At 50.2% G+C, this 20,172-nt stretch overlaps 1 protein-coding gene across 4 annotated transcripts in view; it reads left to right on the plus strand.

Annotated features, from left to right (window-relative positions):
- The window catches only part of CACNA1I (calcium voltage-gated channel subunit alpha1 I), a 226,568-nt gene that overhangs the window by 1,671 nt on the left and 204,725 nt on the right, over positions 1 to 20,172 (plus strand). For all 4 annotated transcript variants that reach the window (XM_043966183.1, XM_043966184.1, XM_043966185.1 and 1 more), the window contains exon 2: positions 7,142 to 7,422. In XM_043966183.1, coding sequence (XP_043822118.1) covers positions 7,163 to 7,422 — 260 coding nt within the window. In that variant the 5' untranslated portion in view covers positions 7,142 to 7,162. The remainder of the gene's footprint in view (positions 1 to 7,141; positions 7,423 to 20,172) is intronic.

A 20,172-nucleotide genomic window follows, 5' to 3' on the forward strand; every position in this document is an offset into this window, starting at 1 on the left:
TCCTCATTTTACAGATGAGGAAACAGACCCAGGAGGTGAAAGCACTTGCCCAAGGTCACACATGGGACCACAGAACTCCAGCTGGAAGGGCCCTCAGAGGTCATTTAATTCAGAATTTTAGTGACTCCAAGGTCAGAAATGGGGCTGGAACTCAGGTTCTTCGAGTCCAAATTCAGTGTTGTTGGTTTTGTCATGGGGATGTCTGGGGATGAGCCTGAGACACTAGACCAACCTAGAGAAGCTGGCTCCCCACTGTTTTTTCTTCAGGTTCCCCCCCCCCCAACACCCTAGGGTCTACCTCCAGATCTCCAAGTTGCCTCTTTCATTTAATCCTGCCCCCCTGCACCATCCTCCTCATTAGATTGCTCAACATACTCCCTGAGTCCCCCCTGCCATCTCTTATAGGGACAGACCTAACATGGGGTCACTTTCACAACTTTCCCTTTTGGAAAAATCAGAAAAGTGCCTGATCTGGTTAGGAGGAGTGTGTGTGTGTGTGTGTGTGTGTGTGTGTGTGTGTGTGTGTGTGAATGTGAGTGTATGTGATTGTGTCTGTGATTGTGAAGTATGTATATGTATGTGTGAGTGATTGTGTATATGATTGTGAAATGTGTGAATGTATGTGCGAATAAGTGGGAGTGTATGTGATTGTATATGTATATTGTGTGTGTGTGCTGAATACCTCCAGTCCTCCCCCACCTACCTCCACCTCCTCAGCTGGCCTTTGTCTCAAGAGGAATCCTGTTGGAGGAGGTGGTTCTGCCTTTGGACTGAAAGGTGTTTAAAAAATTCCACTGTTTCTCAGGCCTAAGATCAAAGACACATCCTTGTGACCTGGTGAATGAGGAAGAGGCTGGAGGCAGCTGATGGGGACTTAGAGGCTGAGGGAGAATCTAAGGCTTGTGGGAGCTGGGCAGAGACACACAGATGCAGAAATAAATGGGGAAATAGAGACACAACTTTGTCTTCTTCTTTGAATAGCCGCAGAGCCCTTCCAGAATCCGATATGGGAAAGGGGTCCTTGGGTTAGCCCAGGAGAAAGCAGACTTCCTAGGTGACCTGGCTCTCTGGCACATTGGCTGGCGAGGAGGGGTTCTGATACTCTCCCTCTCCACACTGCCTCCTCTGGGCTTCTTCAAGTCTCCCCTAAAGTCCTTTGAGGACCTTTGAGGAGCCAGTCCTGAATCTCGGTGCCTTTCCCCCTCCTGTCTGTGTCTTGTTTGTGCTTAGCACCATGCCCACAGTAGCACACAGTAGGACCTTCACACAGGCTAGCTGCTGGGCTGGCCTCCTGTGCTGGGGATCTGCTGTATGGGGCTCCCTTCTGTGGTGGATGCTTTTCTCCTTGTGACCTGGGACTCTGGGGAAGTGGGATTGGAATCCTGAGCTGCAAAGGGTACAGGGCTGCCTGGGACCCCTGGTCTGGCTGGCACCCTTTTCTTCCACCTTCAGCTTCCCCCAAGTTCTCTCCCCCTTCCAAGAAGTCCCCTATGGAGGCTTGGAGCCATCAGGACCAGCGTCCTTTCTCAGTCACTTTCTAGCTGTGTGACCCTGGGCAAGTCACATTTCTTTGTACCTTACCAGGAGAGGGGGGAAGTGGCCCTGGATGGCCTTCGAAGGCCCCTCTGGGTCCACACTTATGATCCTCTGACCCCTCCTTGTAACTCAACAGAAATAGAGGCAGATGGGACTTTGGGCATCACCAAACCCAACCTCTTTCCTTGGAGAAGGGAAAAGATTGGCCCAGGTTGTAGGTGATACAGGCAGGATTTGAACACAGGTCTTCAGACTGCTTGGCCAACATTCTTTCCACTTCACCCAGTCTCTTGTTCTGAGGTTCCTTTTCCCTCTCCTGCCTTGAGTGAATGAATGGAAAAGTGTTCATTTAACAGTCCTGTGTTCAAAGCATTCAGCTTCTCCCCTTCCCTTCGGCCCTCTCCTCTTCCTAGAGGCCCCCCTCCCTTCATGGGGCTCCTCTTCCCTCATAAGATGCCCTCCGTTCCTAAGATCCTTCCCCTTCCCAACTTCATCTACTCCTTCCCTGCCAACCCTGGTCTTTGTTCCGGGGCCTCCCAGACCAGTCACAGGGACTGCATTCAGATGCGGTACACAGCCCGTGACATGCAGGCACGAGTGTGCGCACGCACACACACACACACACACACACACACACACACACACACACTCCAAACTTCTAGCATTGGCTCCTTCCCGTGTGTGTGTGTGTGTGTGTGTGTGTGTGTGTGTGTGTGTGTGTTGTATGGTGAGGCATGGAGGGGGAGAGTTGGCAAAAATTGAACTGAAGGGAGCCAGTCTGCCTGGGGAGATATGGGGCGGGCTTCTGGGCATGAGTGTGGGGAAATCCTTGCCTCTGGTGTCACGAGTCTGCCACCCATGTCTGTGGGGTTCTCGCCTCCCACTGGGTGGCCCTAGCCTGCTCTTTGGGGTGTGGAGGGAGACATTTGGAGGAGGCCTGGTTCCCCATGATGGGGATGAGCCTCCCAGACTGCCCCTTCAGGGACAGCCTAGTCTGGAAGAGGGGGACGTGGCCAGGCTGAACCTCCCCAGAGGCTCTTCTTTCTTTCTCTTCTCTCACTCTTCCTCCTTGGGCCCCTTCGGGTGTTTGGCCCAGAGAGATCAGACCTTCCCACCAAGAACGGACATTCCTGAGTCTCCCTTTGTGGCACTCATGGATCCGTCCTCCCCACACCAACGCAGCATCATTAACCCAGTGGGAAAATTGGTTTCTGTTGGAATTTCCCGTCACATTCCAGCCTTTCCCCCTCTGGTGTTTCCTGTGGGGAGAGAGCAGACTTTGGTTCCTTAGGACCCACGGAAGGCCTGTGAACTCTTGGCAAGCTTTCAGTAGAATGCAGAAGTTGGAGAGCGTCCAAGACGAGGGCGGCCTGTGGGCAGCCAAGAGAGGCCTCCATGCTCCTGGGCTCATGGTGGTGCCCAGTGCCCATGAATGGTAAAGTCACTGCTTTCTCCTGGGAGTGGGGGCCCTGGCCCCCGATGCCCCTGCCGCTTCTGGGGTTCCACAATTCGGGGCTTTCTGTAGCTGCTGCTGCCAGTGGGGAGGAATGAACCTGGAGAGTCCCAAATTGCTGGGTCTCCCTGATCTCCAGGGTAAGTGGCTCTAGCAGCACACTTGAGATGTGTCCAGTTGTTGGCTGAGGAGGGACCTGGAGGAACTAGGGGTTTTCATCTTGGAACAATAACCATGCACTTATCTGGAGATTTTAAAATTTGCGAAGCACTTTACAAATATGGCATTTTCCCCGGAGAAGGGAAGACTTCCGGGAGCCAGGAGGATTTGCTCAAGGGCCTAAAGGCTTGTCCTGTGGAATGAGCTCTGGGCTGGGTCTGTCCCAGCTCTGCAACTAACCAGCGGTGTGATCTTGGGCAAGTCCTTTTTCTTTTTCTTTTCTGATCCCTGGGTTTCTCAGAAACAAGTTGACTATATTCTACCTATGTTAGAGCGGAAAGACCTCTGGGTTTAGGTTCAAGGCCCTTCCCCCCTCTGAAAAAAGAGAGGATTGGACCAGCTGCACTTCTAAGCTCCTTCCCTTCTCCAGGCCTCAGTTTCCTTCTCTGTAAAAGGAAGGGGTTGGACTAGATGACCTTAGGGCTCTCTTCGAGCTCAGAGTTCGAGGCTCCAGTGACTCTGGAACTTAGTTCTCCCTAAGCCTGAAAGGGCCAGTGAGGGCCCCTGGGCCTAGTGTCCCGCCTTGCCCAGGGATACTTGGGAAATGGGAGTGGGCTGTATGACAAGATATTTAATCCTTGTCTCATGACTTATAGCCGGTGCTCCAAGACAGTAACTGTTCATGTAGCCTTGCTTCATCTGGCAGCTGAGCCTGGTCTAAGCTTAGATCTACCAAAAGTAGAACAAATTCTCTTGGAATAGAATGGGTTTGTCTTCACTGGACGCCTAGGCTTCCATATAATTATGGGTTTAGACTAGATACTCTCTGAGGTCTCTTCTAGCTCTGCCATTCCCTGTTCTCAGGCCCCTCCCAGCTCTGCTATCCCCTGTTCTAAGGCCCCTCCCAGCTCTGACATCCCCTGTTCTCAGTTCTCTTCCAGCCCTGACATCCCCTGTTCTAAGGCCCTTCCCAGCTCTGACATCCCCTGTTCTCAGTTCCCTCCCAGCTCTGACATCCCCTGTTCTAGGACCCTTTTCAGTTCTGACATTCCCTGTTCTAAGGCCCCTTATTGTAAACTCTAAGACACCCAGAAGGACCCGGCTCAAGCATGGACGTGGAGCCTGACCCTCATAGCCCCAGAGAAGTGTTGATTCAGAAGAGTGGGGACTGCCAGCTGGGACTTGGGAGATCTGGGCCAAGTTTGCTGTGTGACCTTGGTCAAGTCACTTCCTTTTCTAGGCCTCAAGTTTCCTCCTCTGTAAAGCTAAAGGGTCGGACTAGACCTCTGAGGTGCCTTTGACTCTAATGTTCTGTGATGACCGGAGCAGGAAGGCCTACCCTGAATGCTGATCACCTCACCCAAGGCTCTGCTCTCCTTATATGTGTTTGTGTCCCCCAACACGGATGTTATGTATGTCCACATATGTGCCTATGAAAGCCACGCCTGGGTCGCGTGTGACTGAGCAGCCCAAGGTCCACACACAAGTCCCATGAACACACAGATGAAAGCATACCCATGGACCAAGTCCTCACGATTCCTACATGTATGTATGTGTGTATGTATGCAGTAGACACTCACATACATGTGGGCAGCACACACAAGGTCCATGGTGGGTTGGCTCCTACACAGACACAGCTCCCAAGCAGGTTGTGTCCACATGAGAACCGCAGCCAGGCCCGTGGAGGCCCCTTCGTCCTCCCTGCTCTCACTGGGCTTCCCCTTGGCTGCCAGCCCTGCCACCTCTGGGCAGTCTGCTCCAAAGCCCCAGGAACTCCGGAAGGGGCTGCCCTTTCTGCTCCCTCCTCACTCCTCTGCTCTGGGCAGCTGATGTGCAAGGTGTGTGCGAACAGGCAGAGAAGGCATGCTATCTCTGCGTGGGCTGGAGGGGAGCGGGAACTGAAGGACGGGCAGGCACTGTTAGGGACACTGCCAAGGCAGGACCCGGCCCGGTGCAGGGAGGGAGGCTAGAGGCCTCGGCCAGGGTCAGACCGCTCTACTCTCCTGGCGCATGCAGGGGCCGGCTGGGGTTGTGGCCCACAGAGGTGAAACCCTGGGGACAGAGCCCAAGAACCAGCAGACTGTGCCCTGGCCATTCCCCACTGGGTCTGGGCCTGCCCCAGTGCCATGAGCGGAGGGGAGGGGGAGGCTTAGGGGCTCCCAGGGCCCTGATCTCAGGCCTGCAGCCCTCATGTGTATTGTGGGGAGCTGGCTCCGTGGCTGTGTATGTGTATATATGTGTGTGCATACATGCGCATGTGTGAGAAGCCAGTATGTATTACTTGGCCAAATATATGTTTGTGTGTGTATATGCGTATATGTGTGTGAGTGTGTGTCTGTGTGTGTACATGCGCACGTGTGAGAAGCCAGTATGTATTAATACAGGTTTGTGTGTGTATATGTGTATGTATGTATGTGTGTATGTGCATGTGTACATGTGCACGTGTGAGAAGCCAGTATGTATTACTTGGCCAAATGCATGTTTGTGTGTGTGTGTGTGTGTGTGTGTGTGTGTGTGGCTAATATGGGGGTGCTGCTGGCTGTGTGTGTCTGGGATAAGCAGAGGGGTGGAGAGATGGGGGGCATTACAGTAGGGCTGGTGAGGGTGGGGGCTGTCTTCAGGGGACCTGAGCCTGGTGAATGGGCCAGGGAAAATGTTGGTGTGGAACAAGAGAGGGAGAACGTGGGTGTGATAACTGGGCAGGCAGATGGGGGGGGTGGTGTTTGTAGGGGTGAGAATGTATGAGTGTGCAGGCTTTCTTCTGTCTTTTTCTTGGGTTACAATGGGCCAATCAGTAGAGAGAGCACTGGATCCTGAGTCAGGAAGACCTGAGTTTGAATCTTGCCTCTGATACTTGGCTATGTGACCCCAGGCAAGTCAATTCTCTCAGTTTCAAGTTTCTTCATCTGAAACATGGGAATAATAGTAGGGCCATCTCAAGTGAGATGACCTATGTCTAGTAGGCCCTGTTTGGTGCTAAAGGAGTCAGGGCATCCACAGCTGGGGTTGGAGACCTCTGAGAAGTAAGGACCCAGGCTGCTCGACCCTGGGAGTCTGGGGAGGGATGGTGGTGGCCTGCACACTCATGGGCAGTGAGGAGAGCTATCTGGTGAAGGCACAGCTGCTCCTCCCCAAGAAGGCCCAGTGTGCTCCCTCCCCCAAGAGCTGCCCCTTCAAACCATGGGCCCCTAGAAGGACAGGCCCACAGGGAGATAAGCAGATGGTTGGTTGGGAAAGAGGCAGCAGCATAGGCACCAGAGGGACAGGGCAGGCGCTTCCCTTAAGGACAGATGGGTACACGTGCATTACCGCTTCCCAACCTTTCAGATCTGCCATCCTAAGCTCCCTAATAGCGCTGTTGTTCTGTGGTCTAACGTTCTATGATCTAATGTTCCTTCCAACTTCATTATTGTGTTCTAAGAGCATTCCCAGCCCTGCCATCCCCTGTTCTAAAGGCCCTCCCAGTCCTGAAGTTCCCTGTTCTAAGGGTTCTTCTGTCTCTAACTTCCTATATTCTAAGGGCTCTCCCAGCTCTAACATGAAAGGACCCTCCCAGCCCTGACATGCCTTGTTCTAAGGGCTGTCCTAGCCCTGCCATTCCCTGTTCTCAGCTCCCTCCCAGCCCTGCCATCCCCTGTTCTAAGGGCCATCCCAGCCCTGCCATTCCCTGTTCTCAGCTCCCTCCCAGCCCTGCCATCCCCTGTTCTCAGCTCCCTTCCAGCCCTGCCATCCCCTGTTCTATTCGCCCTCCTAGTATTTGCATTCTGTGGTTCTTTTTTTTTTTTTTAATGTATGAGGTATTTTATTTTTTCCATTACATGTAAAGATAGTTCATTCTGTGGTTCTTGCATTCTGCCCTAGGGGTCTGGCTAATGAGCTGGCTGAACAATCTGGCCTGGGCGGTGAGAGGGGTCTGTTTCTTGGTTCTCTGAAGGGGGCTAGCCCTGTGGTGTGCAGTGTCCTCATCCATTTTCCTTTTGGGTTCTCCTCCAGGATTCCCTGCTCAGTGCTGCCATGGCGGAGTGTGTTCTGCCTGCTGCCGCCTGGAACCCCAGTCCCCTGCCCCCCGTGGCCTCGGCTCCAGATCTCACCTCGGAGCCTGGGGTCATGGAGCAGCAGCCTCAGCCGCGGACGCCGCCCTCCTCACCGGCCCAGGAGCCTGCCGCCAGCACCGACCCTGACGTCCCGCACCCGGACCTGGCCCCTGTGGTCTTCTTTTGTCTCCGGCAAACCACCAGCCCTCGAAACTGGTGCATAAAGATGGTGTGTAACCCATATCCTTTGGGGCTCTTTCCCTCTTGGTCACTGACCCACCAGCCCATCCTGGGCTTCCTCCAAACAGGTAGGAGCTGGCCTCTCTGATGGTCAGCCCCCCGGCTCTTGTCTTCTTGCTGTGGGCTGAAGCATCGAAGAAGCCAGGAGGCAATGGGAGGGAGAGAGTAAGGTCTGGAGTGGGGTGGGGGGGCAGCTAGAGCGGAGAGGAAGGGGTGAAGGCGAGAGCAATTTGGGCACTTGGAATGATATCATTTGGCTACTGGGGACACTGCAGGAGTCAGAGATGACTCCAGGGTTCTGAGCCTGGAGACTGGGGAGGTTGGTGGTGAAGAGACACAGAGCCAGGTGGGGAAGCGGGCTGGGAAGGACTCTGGTGGAGAGTGGGGATTGCTGTCCCTCAGCTGTGAGGTGGTCACTGAAGCCAGTGTGTGGAGGTGGCCAAGAGGAGGGGAGAGTCAGGGATGACTCCAAGGTTGAGTATCTGGGAGACTGAGAAGATTGGGGGACCTTCTGTGGAAGCAGAAATGGGGAAGGAGAGTTAGGAGGAAAAGGATGTGCTTGGTTTTGGATATGTTGAGTTTGAGATGCTGATGGGACTTGAGGGTGAAATGGTTAGCTTCAAAATTCGGATTCTGTGATTTTATGATCCCAGGATTTTGTGATTCTATTGATTGTGCAATTCTACAGATTCCATGACTTTCTGATTCTATTGATTCCAGGGTTTGTGATTTTAAAATTCTGTTGATTTGATGATTTTCAGATTCAATGGATTTTCAGATTTAATGATTTTTAAGTCTGTCAATGAGTTTTGGTTCTCTTGATTGCCCAATTCTGTTGATTCACTTATTTTGTGATGCAGTGATTTGGGGATTATTCAGTGGCTTTTTGATGAGGTCTTCCTATGTTTTCCTGCCAGTGTGGATGTTGGAAAGGTGGCTGCTTTGATCTCTCTGATGAGAATATGGGAATCTGTACACAGAGAGGGGTAGAGCCTGATTTGGCCCCATTTCAATCTCATCATAAGACCTTGGAGAAGTTATTTAACCTTCTTAAGCCTCAGCTTCCTATCTGTGAAGTGAGGCAGTTGGACTATAGGTATGAAACTGGGGAGGAGTGCTAGCCATCTTGGAGGACCCCTGGGCAAGAGTATGTTGATCCCCATGGATCTATAGACGTATACAAATGTGTGGACACATGCACTCAGTATAGTCTACATTCATCCAACAAACAGTTGTTTTGTTTTTGTTTTTTCAGGGCAATGAGGGTTAAGTGACTTGTCCAGGGTCACAAAGCTAGTAAGTGTCAAGTGTCTGAGGCTGGATTTGAACTCAGGTTCTCCTGAATCCAAGGCCAGTGCTCTATCCACTGCACCACCTAACTGCCCCCCAAACATCTGTTAAGTGCTTATCATATATGAAAGATTGGGCTCGGCATGAGAAATCCACAAGCCCTTGGGAACTCAGTGTCTGGGTGGGGGGAGGAGAGGACATATGTTCAATAGATCAATATAATACAAGGTCAAGAGTGAGAGGAGAGATCCAGACAATGGCTAGGGGAGGATTTGGGCAGAGATAGAACAGTTGGGGCTGAGCTCACTGTCTAGGAGGGGCTCGAAACGTAGGCCCCGAGGAGATGCTGCCTCATGAAGGTTCCCCATGTGTGATTCCCCCTTTCTATCCTGTTGACAAAGCAGTTTCCTCAACAATTTAGCCAAGCACATAAGGGGCAGAATAATCCATAGTCGGCAAGAGTCAGACACAGGATTTGAACCCAGGGCTCCTGGCACAGATTTCAGTGATTTTCCCACCTCACTGTTGTGCTGCATGGCACTCTCATATTGATATTAGAGCCTTCAGAAATATTGGAATATAGATACTGAGGTTCTCTTGGAACAGGGCATGTCAGAGCTGAGAGGCAGCTTAGAACAGGGAAGGTCAGGGCTAGGAGGGGCCTTAGAACAGGGGATGTCAGAGCTGGGAGGGGGCCTTAGAACAGGGGATGTCAGGGCTGGAAGGGGCCTCAGAACAGGGGATGTCAGAGCTGAGAGGCAGCTTAGTACAGGGAATGTCAGAACTGGGAGGGGATCTTAGAACAGGGAAGGTCAGAGCTGAGAGGGGCCTCAGAACAGGGGGATGTCCTTTCTTCTTATTTGCCACCATGGCACAAGATCAGGGTGAAAAGGAAAACACCACTGGGTGACTGAGCATGTGAAGCTCTGCCTCACCACACGTGCTGGGGAGTGGGGACCAGCTGATGGGTGGTGAGAGTGGTGGAGAGGCTCCAGGGCCAAACCCCAGTGTTCTCCGGAGCCGGCTGTAGTGTTGGAAGTTTTGGAGAAGATGGCAGTTACCATACTGTTAATGGGGCCGGGGCCGAAGACCTGGAGAAGGGGCCGAAGGAGAGAGAATGCCAAGTAAGAAAAACTGACCTCTCAGACATGGGCAACCGTGGCTGTGGGATCCAAGAGCAGATGGGTCTGGGGATTCAATACGGCCCAAGCACTGACAGCTATGGCTGGAGTGGGCACATGGTGCTGGTCAGGCCCAGTTCAGCACTGCAGACAAGCAGCTTAGGACAGACAGGCTGCAGCTGGGCCAAACCCAGCACTGGCAAAGAAGAAGCCATGCTCTTGTTCCCGCAGAAGCACAATGCAGCATCCTTCCTGGCAAATGAAATCCTGCTTTCTGTTAAAGTCAATAAAATGGTCACTGAAGTGTAAAAAAAAACCCCACAAAAAATCCTGAGGAAGGTCAGGCCTGGGAGAGGCCTTGGAACAGGGGATGTCAGAGCAGGGAGGGCCCTTAGAACAGGGGATGTCAGAGCAGGGAGGGCCCTTAGAACAGGAGATGTCAGAGCAGGGAGGAGCCTTAAAATAAAGAATGCTGGACTATACATCATTGTCTCAAATAATAATTCTTCCTTAGTTTTTAGGCTGTAGCCCTTTAGTCTTGTGTACTTGTTGTTCAAGTATTTGTTTCTCTTCACATAGTCTTTGTCCAGTGACTGATTCCTTGAACCTCAGGGCAGAGAAATATAATAGCCAGATGCAGTGGGTGATTAAAGCCCTGGGGGGGGTGACCCTCATAGCCCTTCCAATCATGACAGTCTTTGAATTTCATGTGCTATTGGGACAGATTTTTTTTTAGTGAGGCAATTGGGGTTAAGTGACTTGCCCAGGGTCACACAGCTAGTAAGTGTTAAGTGTCTGAGGTCAGATTTGAACTCAGGTCCTCCTGACTCCAGGGCCGGTGCTCTGTCCACCTCGCCACCTAGATGCCCCTAGATTTTTTTTTAAATCATAGAGGCCTTTCCTCTTTCTGGGAAATCCACCTTGTCTGGCTGTGGGTAGGGTTTTGAGGTCTCTGGTCTCACTCTCTTTCAAGATTTTAGGTCTCTGAGTCCTGAACAGTGCCTAAAATCTCCAGGGATTCTGAATTAGTCCTACCTGGGTTCCTCAAGGTGGGAGGAGAAAGAGGCGGGGGAGAGGGAGAGAGAGAGAGAGAGAGAGAGAGAGAGAGAGAGAGAGAGAGAGAGAGAGAGAGAGAGAGAGAGAGAGAGAGAGAGAGAGATGAGGTAGGTTGGAGGGGAGCAAAGTCTCGGAGGAAAGAGGTTGGAGCAGAGTCGGGGGAGGGAACCGGCCAACAGTCTTTTCCCTCGAGTTCTCCCCTAGGGAAGCCAGATGCTAGCAAGGAGCATCAGCAGGACATATGTAGGTCTGGAGTTGATATCAAGGGACAGTATTTCTTTGATCAGGTGCCTGGAAGCCACAGGGACTGGGCCATGGCCAGGAAGCCAAGAACTCTTCTGTCTTTTCTTCCTCATCTTTAATCAGTTTCTCTCCACATCTGTCTGTCTCCATTTCTCATTCTTTTTTGTTTGTTTGTTTTTTTGCAGGGCAATGAGGGTTAAGTGACTTGCCCAGGGTCACACAGCTAGTAAGTGTCAAGTATCTGAGGCCAAATTTGAACTCAGGTCCTCCTGAATCCAAGGCCAGTGCTTTATCCACCGAGTCACCTTGCTGCTCCCTCTTTTCACTTTTAAAAAAATCTCTTTTTACCTGTTGTCTTTCATTCTTCTATCTTTGTCTTCCCTATCTCACCTTCTGTTGCTGTCATTTCCTATCTCTCTACAAATCCACCTCTTTCCATTTCCACCTGTCTCTCTCCTCTAGTATTTCTTTCTTTCCCTCTCTATCTCCAGATCTGTTGCTGTCCCTTTCTGTTGGTCTCTATTTCCCTCATTGTCTCCACTGCTCATCATGGTGGTCTCTGTTTCTCTTGATCTTTGACTTTGTAACCCTGTCTAATTTCCAGGCTGCACTCAGTATCAAAATTTCCAGGAACTGAAATCTTCCTAGGGCTTGAGGTTAAGAAGACACAGAGAGAGGGGCAGCTAGGTGGTGCAGTGGATGGAGCACCGGCCCTGGAGTCAGGAGGACCTGAGTTCAAATCTGGCCTTAGACACTTAACACTTACTAGCTGTGTGACCCTGGGCAAGTCACTTAACCCCAATTGCCTCACCAAAAAAAAATTAAAAAAAAAGACAGAGAGAGAGAGAGAGAGAGAGAGAGAGAGAGAGAGAGAGAGAGAGAGACTTGTGCCAGCTATTAGAGAAAAAACATCAGGAGTGGGGAAAATAATATACTTGTTAGCTTTTTTTGTAGAGAGAAGTTTGGGTGGGATCATGGAGGTGGAGAATAGGGTACAAGGGCTGAACCTGTGGACTCTGCTTTGTGCAGCCTGCATTCCAAAAGCATTCCAGCTGACTCTAGGCATCAAAGTCAAGAACAGTGGGCCTCTTGCTTCCCTGACTTCTTGGCAAGTGCATGACTAGAGATTCCCCAAGTTTAAAGTTTTAAGGGACCTCTGGGTCAGGGCTGTGGACAGGGTGTGACTTCTGCAAATATTGCTGAGTAGTGACCTGAGCACCTCAGGACACAATCCTGGGGTCTGGAGCCATTGAATCTTTTTTTGTTTTGTTTTGTTTTATTTATTTATTTTTTTTGGTGAGGCAATTGGGGTTAAGTGACTTGGCCAGGGTCACACAGCTAGTAGGTGTTAACTGGCTGAGGCTGGATTTGAACTTAGGTCCTCCTGACTCCAGGGCCGGTGCTCTATCCACTGCGCCACCTAGCTGCCCCTGGAGCCATTGAATCTTAGGGTAAAGAGAAATTCTGAGCCCTCAGAAGGAGTGGATCGGTTCAGTTCAACAGCTGAGGTAGTGAGTGCCCCCTCCCTGGAGGTCTCCAATCAGAGCCTGAATGACCACAGGATTCTGGAATCTCAGAGTTGGCAGCTGTCATCCAGTCCAACCTGTAGCTGAATGGGAACCCCTTGTACAGTGTCCTCAACATATGCTCAGCTTCTTCTTCTTTTTTTGTGGGGCAATGAGGGTTAAGTGACTTTCCCAGAGTCACACAGCTAGTAAGGTTCAAGTGTCTGAGGCTGGATTTGAACTCAGGTCCTCCTGAATCCAGGGCCAGTGCTCTATCCACTGCACCACCTAGCTGCCCCCAAGGATCTTATGTTGTAATCGGGGATATAATGTCTGACCTCCCAGCTCTGAGATTCTGTGTTTCTGTGACCGGATATTTTATTATGTTCTTCTTGTGTGTTCAGTTGAACATAATGCATTTTGCTTCATCTCTTTATTTGAAATCTATGTGAATCTTCTTGTGTGTTTTCACCAATAACACGCTCCTGGATTCTGCTTTCTAAGTTATTCTGCTATCCTTTTCCATTTTGTGGGTGAGTTCACTCCATTCACATTCACATTTTTAATCATTTATTATGTATTTATGTCCATCTTATGCTTTTTTTTTTTTTAGTGAGGCAATTGGGGTTAAATGACTTGCCCAGGGTCACACAGCTAGTAAGTGTTAAGTGTCTGAGGCCAGATTTGAACTCAGGTCCTCCTGACTCCAGGGCTGGTGCTCTATCCACTGCACCACCTAGCTGCCCCCTCCATCTTATTCTTTTATGCTTTTCTGCTCTTTACCCCCATCCCCCTCTTTAAGAAGAGGAGGGCAGTGAGAGAGGAGTGTGGTCAGCACACATGCTTGATGCAATTTACTTTTGTTCTCCTCCCCTTCTTAGTGACTGCTATGCACAGATCTCTGTGAGCTTCATTAGTTATACAAAGAGAATGCCAAAGATCCTGCTCTCCTGGTGATTACAATAAAATGGGGGAGGGAACAAAAGGAATAGAGAGTGATCCATTGCCTTGGGTGTCACAGACTTAGGTAGATTATCTAAGTCTAAATCCTGGGTTTCTTCCTGTAGACCCGCATCAATGGCAGTCTCCCCTTCAATTCAATTCAATAATGGTTGTGGAATTGCCCCCCAGAACTCTGGTCAAGGGACTGAGTTAGGTCTTGGGGATTTTTTGTTGTCTAGGCCTTTGATACCAATGATGTAGAGAATTCCCTATGAAGAAACCCCCTTTACCAATGCAGACCAGCACCTCCTCTGCAACTTATAGCATTACAGAGCTGTCTGGGGCTCTGAGAAGTGATGTGATTTGTCTAGGGTCGTACAGGCCAGATGTGGCACAATGTCATACTGAAGATGTGAAGAAGAAAATGAAGTGGTACCTGCCCTCCAGGAGCTTATAGTCCACATGGGAAATGTGAGCTATATACAGAAACGTAAATAGAAATGCTTCCTTTCTCTTTGGATCCCTAGTGCCTGGCATATTGACGCCTCCCTGAGAGCAAACTGAAGCAACTGATGGAGGCCAGAGAGGACCAGCAAAGGGGCAGGGCTGGGGACCAAGGCCTGAGGCTTCTCGGAGGAGAGGAGAGGAGAGGAGAGGAGAGAAGGATTCAGGGGGCAGCAGTGGGGCAAGACCAGGTCTGGGGGATGTATTATGTGATGTGGGGAGTGCTGAGCTGGAAAAAGCCCAGCTGGGTGTCTGTCCCATAGCTTAGCTGGCGTATAGAGTGTGGGAAGAGAATTCCTGTACAATAGGGGGATGGGGGAATAGGCTGGAGTGAGATGGGGAAGGGCCTTCAAGGGCAGGAGGATGAGTCCCAGGGTTCTCACGATGTCAGGAAGGAAAGCTGCGTTGCTAAACTTAGCTATGTCATTAGGAAAGAGTGCCGAAGTCAGAACCAGCAGAAATGGGTTAGAATCCTGGGTTGGCCACTGACCGGCCGCGTGACCTTGGGCAAGTCACTTTCTGTCTTTCAGACTCAGTTTTCTCCTCTGCAAAATGAGGTTTTTGGACTACACGACGTGTCAAGTTCCTTTCAGCTTTGACTTGCTGAGTTCTAAGGTTCCTTTTAGCTCTGACCTTCTGAGTTCTAAAGCCTCTCCCATGTTCTCAGACCGTTTTGAATGCTGACATTCCCACCTCTGGCTTTCTGGGTTCTTAAGTTCTCTCCCAGCTCAGACCTTCCAGGTTCTCAGGTCCCTCCTAATTCTGACATTTTTCAGTTCTAAGACCTTCTTTGTTCTAAGATCAGCTCTGACATTCTCTGTTCCCTTTGCTGTGACTCAGGCTTCATGCTCTCCTTCAATCCCCTTCCCCCCCGCAATCCTTGCAGTGACAGGACTTTGTTCTTTGAGTCATCTCCCTGATTCATGGCCCAGAACTGCCAGAGTGGGTCGTCGGCAAAGGCTTCCCCCAATGTCCAACCCTCCCTCCTCCTCTGGGGTGGGTGCCTTCAAGCAACCCAGGAACACGTCTGGTCTAGACTTGAGGCTTTGCTTCAGGAGGCAGCCGGTCATGCAGGAGAACATCCTGCCTCACCCCAGCCCCAGATGGGGGAGAAGGCACCTCCCCCAAGGCTGGTGGGTGAATCCCTAAGGGGGCAGCTTGGCCTGGTTCGGAGATCCCTGTGCCTGGCATCCAAGAGCTGGGGTCACACTCGCTCTTGCTACCGGCTTGTTGTCTGACCTTGGGCAAATCACATGCTCTCTCAGGGTCTTTGCAATGAGAGGGTTAAACTAGATGAGGTGGGAGGAACATTCTGGCTCTGACGTTCTAAGTTCTAATGCCCCTTCCAGTTCTAACTTTTTATGTTCCAAGGTTATTCTCAGCTTTGTTTTGCTATCCCAAGGCCCCTCCCAGCTCTGAAATCACCTGTTCTAAGGCCCCCTCCCAGCCCTGACCTTCTATGTTCTCAGGCCCCTCCCAGTTCTGAAATTCCCTGTTCTAAGGTCCCTCCCAACTTTGATGTTCTAGGTTCTCAGGCTCTTCACAGTTCTGACATTCTCTGTTCTAAGAGCCCTCTCAATTCTGATATGAGCTTTATGAATACAAGTTTATAACAGGGGCAAATACAACCACTTGTCTTGACTAAACAGGGGTTTGTCTCTTGAGCCCCCCCATAACCAAAGCATCTTGGGATCATAGACTCGGTTCTAGGGACCCCTTCTCTAGTATCAGAACCCAAGGGCCAGAGAAGTCACACAAGTTGGCTGAGTTCCCTGCTCCTTCGTGCAGTCAGGTTTTGAACCCACAATCTCCACCCCCAAATCCGGCACAGTTCCCTGGCACATTCTGTTCCCTCCCCATGAGGTTGCAAGGAACTGGGCAGGGAGGCTTGTTTTGTTTCTTGTCCTATTTTCTCTCTCATCTATGACTATGAATCACAGAGCCCCACCATTTCTGAAGACTCAAAATGGTGAGGGCTCCAAGGGGCAATGGAGAGAAGGGTGATGGGTAAAAACCGTCTCCAGCATATCCAGTGGCTGCACTGGGGGCGTCCAAGGTGGACCATGAAGTGCCGGCTCTTATTGAATATACAGGAGCTTGCCTGCGGTCACACTGAAGGGCAGAGGCCTCTGACATCATCACCATGTTGATCACTCCACTCCCTTGTCCTCTCCCCTCCCCCTCTCTCCCTATTTCCTCTTCTTTCTCCCTCTTTCCCTGCTTCCCTCCTCCTGCTCTCTCTCCCAGCCTGTAATCAATCAATCAGTATCAATTAGGTGCTTACTCTGTGTCCAAGCACTGTGATAAGAGGGAGAGGACAAAGAAAAAGCACTTGCTGCCCTCACAGATCTTCCACTCTTTCCCTTCTCTCTCCCTCTCCTTCTTCCTTCCCCTTTACTCTGCCTCTCAGTCTCTCCTTATTTGCTTTTCTCTTCCACTCCTCCCCTTCCCTGCTTCTCCTTTTCTTTCAGTCAACAACTATTTATTAAGATTAGTAGCAATAATAATAGGTAGCATTTGTAAAGCCTTTGCACTGTATGACTGGAGTCAGAAAGACCTGGGTTCAAATTCTGCCTCAGACACTTACTAGCTGTGTGACCCCCAGGCAAGTCACTTCACCCTGTTTATCTCAGTTTCCTCACCTGTAAAATGAGCTGGAGAAGGAAATGGCAAACCACTCTAGTATCTCTGCCAAGAAAACCCCAAATAGGGTCACAAAGAATCGGACACAACTGAAAATGACTGAACAACAACAAAATGTTTGTAAAATGCTTTTCAAATATTATCTCATTTGATCCCCACAACTACCTTGGAAGTAGGTGTTATTATTACCCCTATCTTACAGTTGAGGAATACTGAATGACTGGTCCAGGATCACACATCGAGGTAATGTCTGCAGCTGGATTTGAACTCAGGTGTTCCTGAGTACACTGTGGTGCCCCCTAACAGCCTCTTTTTTTTTTTTTAAGTGAAGCAATTAGGGTTAAGTGACCTGCCCAGGGTCACACAGCTAGTAAGTGTAAAGTGTCTGAGTCCAGATTTGAACTCAGGTCCTCCTGACTCCAGGGCCAGTGCTCTATCCACTGCACCACCTAGCTGCCCCAGCCAGTGATCTTTGATGTTACTATTGGAATTGTTTTGGGTTTCCATGAACCATGCCCATGTAAGACAGTGAGCTTAATGGATAAATACTGTGTCTATCCTGGCTCCTTGACCAACTGGCCGATCCCCGTCTCTCTCCCTCTCCTCGGGCCTCCCTACACCCTGAGATATGACATTGAAGAATATTACATAAACTTAGTTGAGAAAGCAGAGGCAGGGTTGGAGAGGATTAGCTCCAATTTTGAAAGAAGTTCTACTCTGGGTGAGATACTATCAAGCAGCATCACATGCTACAGAGAAATCTTTCATGAAAGCAAGAGTCAGTCAATGGGGCAAACTTCATTGTCTCATTTTTTTTTTTGCCGGACAATGAGGGTTAAGTGACTTGACCAGGGTCACACATTGTCTCATTTTAAGAAATGGCCACAGCCTCCCCAGCCTTCAGCACCCAGCAGCCTGACCAGCCGACAGTAGCCTCAACATCGAGGCAAGACCTTCCACCAGCAAAAAGATTATGACTCGCTGGAGGCTAGCATTTTTTTTTATCAATGAAGTATTTTTTAATTAAGGTGTGTAACTTTTTTTTTAGACACAATACTATTGCACGCTCAATAGATTACAGTACAGTATAAACATTAGTTTCATATGTACTAGGAAACCAAAAAATTTGTGTGACTCATTTTATTATGACATTCGCTTTATTGTGGTGGTCTGGAACTGAACCCGCCATATCATCCCATAAGTTCTGGGAATTGTGCCAAGTGCTGGGAAAATAAAGGGGAACCAAAAAGTTCCTGCTCTCAGGGAGCTTACGCTCTCTTCCTCCCCTCCTCCTCTCCCTCTCTCATTTTCTCTCTTCTTCCTTCTCCCTTTAGTTCTTTCTCTTCTCTTCTCTGCCCTCTCTTATCGATGACCCTCCTAAAAACTTGTCGAGGAGACTGTCATGCCAGAAACAAGTCTTCTGCCCTGCCAGGTGCAGAATGGGTCCTCTAGTCCCCATGGGACTACCTCTCCTGTATAAAACAGGATGATTGGGTCCCCTTTTCTGGAGGGGATTTCAGAGGCCATCTCAGTTTTCAGATGGGGAAACTGAGGCCCAAGGTATTTGAAGGAGAGTCCTCTGATCCAAGTCATGTGTCTTTGGGTCCCCACTGCGTGATGATCTCACGCTACTTCCTTTCTTTGACTCTCTTTCCTCATCTGAAATGTGGGGACCAATAGGATACAACTTATCTTGCTTGATTTCGATTTCAAATGGCTGGGTGAAGACCACCTATGTGTGAAGTTCTACACTTGGACGCAAAGATGTACCAGACCCAGTCCCTGCCCTCAGTAAGGGGCATAAGAATCAAAGGAAGAGACCCAGGGCTCATCTCATCCACCCCACATGGAAAGCAATTCTTTGTTTTTTTGTTTTTGCAGGGCAGTGGGGGTTAAGTGACTTGCCCAGGGTCACACAGCTAGTAAGTGTCAAGTGTCTGAGGCCGGATTTGAACTCAGGTACTCCTGACTCCAGGGCCGGTGCTCTATCCACTGTGCCACTTAGCTGCCCCAGGAAAGCAATTCTTGCACAAGGGTCCTCCACACTCTGCCCGAAGACCTGCAAGGAGACCACACCCCCTCCCCTCCCACTCTTGGATACCATGCAGCTCAGTGAGTCCCGGCGGCTCTTCTCTCCACGGATGCCCGCTACAGCCATAAAGCCCCCAGTGAATGCTGGAACCTTGGTTCAGATCTGCTCCCTGGGCCTCATCTGAAAAATGAGAAGATGAGCCAAGATGGTGCCTCTGGTTCTAGCTCTTAATCTGAGTGTATGTGACCTTGGGCAAATCAGTTCCATGTTCAGGGCCTCAGTTTCCTCATCTGAAAAACGAGAGAGGTGGGCCTAGCTGCCTTCCAAGCTTCTTTCCAGTTCTGACAGTCTGGGACCCTCTCTGACCTAGCATGGTGTGGCTCAAACAGCACTAGCTCTTGGGGCAGAGGGTCTGGGTTCCAATCCTGCCTCTGTCTCTTTCTACCCATGTGACCTGGGGAAAGGCCCTGTTTAGATCTCAGTTTCCTTACTGGTAAGATGAGGGATCAGATGCTGACCTCTTAGGTTCTATGGGTCAGTGCTATTATGACTCAGGAGAGGATTGGACAAAGCCAGCCCTGTGGATGTACCCATCAAGGGAGCCTGCAGGATTTTAACATGTGTGTGTGTGCCCGAGCACATGCTGTGAGCTGGAGGAGGGCCTCTAAGGATGGGCTCTGCTGAACTAAGTCAAATGCTTCTTTGTAATTGGCAAAGAGACAGCTGGGGAACTCAGTGGACAGAGCACAGAGCCTGGAAGCCGGAAGCCTCATCTTCCTGAGTTCAAATCCAGCCTCGGATACTCACTAGCTGTGTGACCCTGGGCAAGTCACTTCACCCTGTTTGCCTCAGTTTCCTCACCTGTAAAATGAGTCAGGGAAGGAAATGGCAAACCACTCCAGTCTATCTGCCAAGAAGTCAGACACAACTGAGAAACAGCTGAACAACAATCTACAAAGAGAGAGAGGCAGGTAATTGTGCCAAAAGACAGGGGGTGGTGAGTATCATAAAGAGAGGTACAGACTGAGTCCTGTTGGGAGCTCAGAGGGTAGCTATTGGGAGGGGGTCAGGGGAATCAGAGCAGGCTCCCTGGAGGAGGTGGCATCTGAGTTGGCACAGTGAAATATGTGTAGGGTTTCACTAATTAGAGATTCAAGGGAGGAGAAGTTCTTGGAGCAGGGAGTGGAGTGAGGAAGGACAGAGAGCCGGTGCCTGGCACATAGTAGTTGCTTAATAAACATTTGTTGACTTGACTTGTCCTCCCAGAGGGTATTTGGTGAGTGGTACAAGTTGACTGAGGTGTAGAACATGTGATGACGAGTAGCCTTTGAGGGAAGGTGGAACCACAGACCAAGTGAGAGGGAACAGTGAGGTCTGAGTGGAATGCCTGACTGCTCAGTATGAGTCAACAATG

This window comes from Dromiciops gliroides, chromosome 5 (genome assembly GCF_019393635.1).
Source record: "Dromiciops gliroides isolate mDroGli1 chromosome 5, mDroGli1.pri, whole genome shotgun sequence".
Lineage (NCBI taxonomy): Eukaryota > Metazoa > Chordata > Mammalia > Microbiotheria > Microbiotheriidae > Dromiciops > Dromiciops gliroides.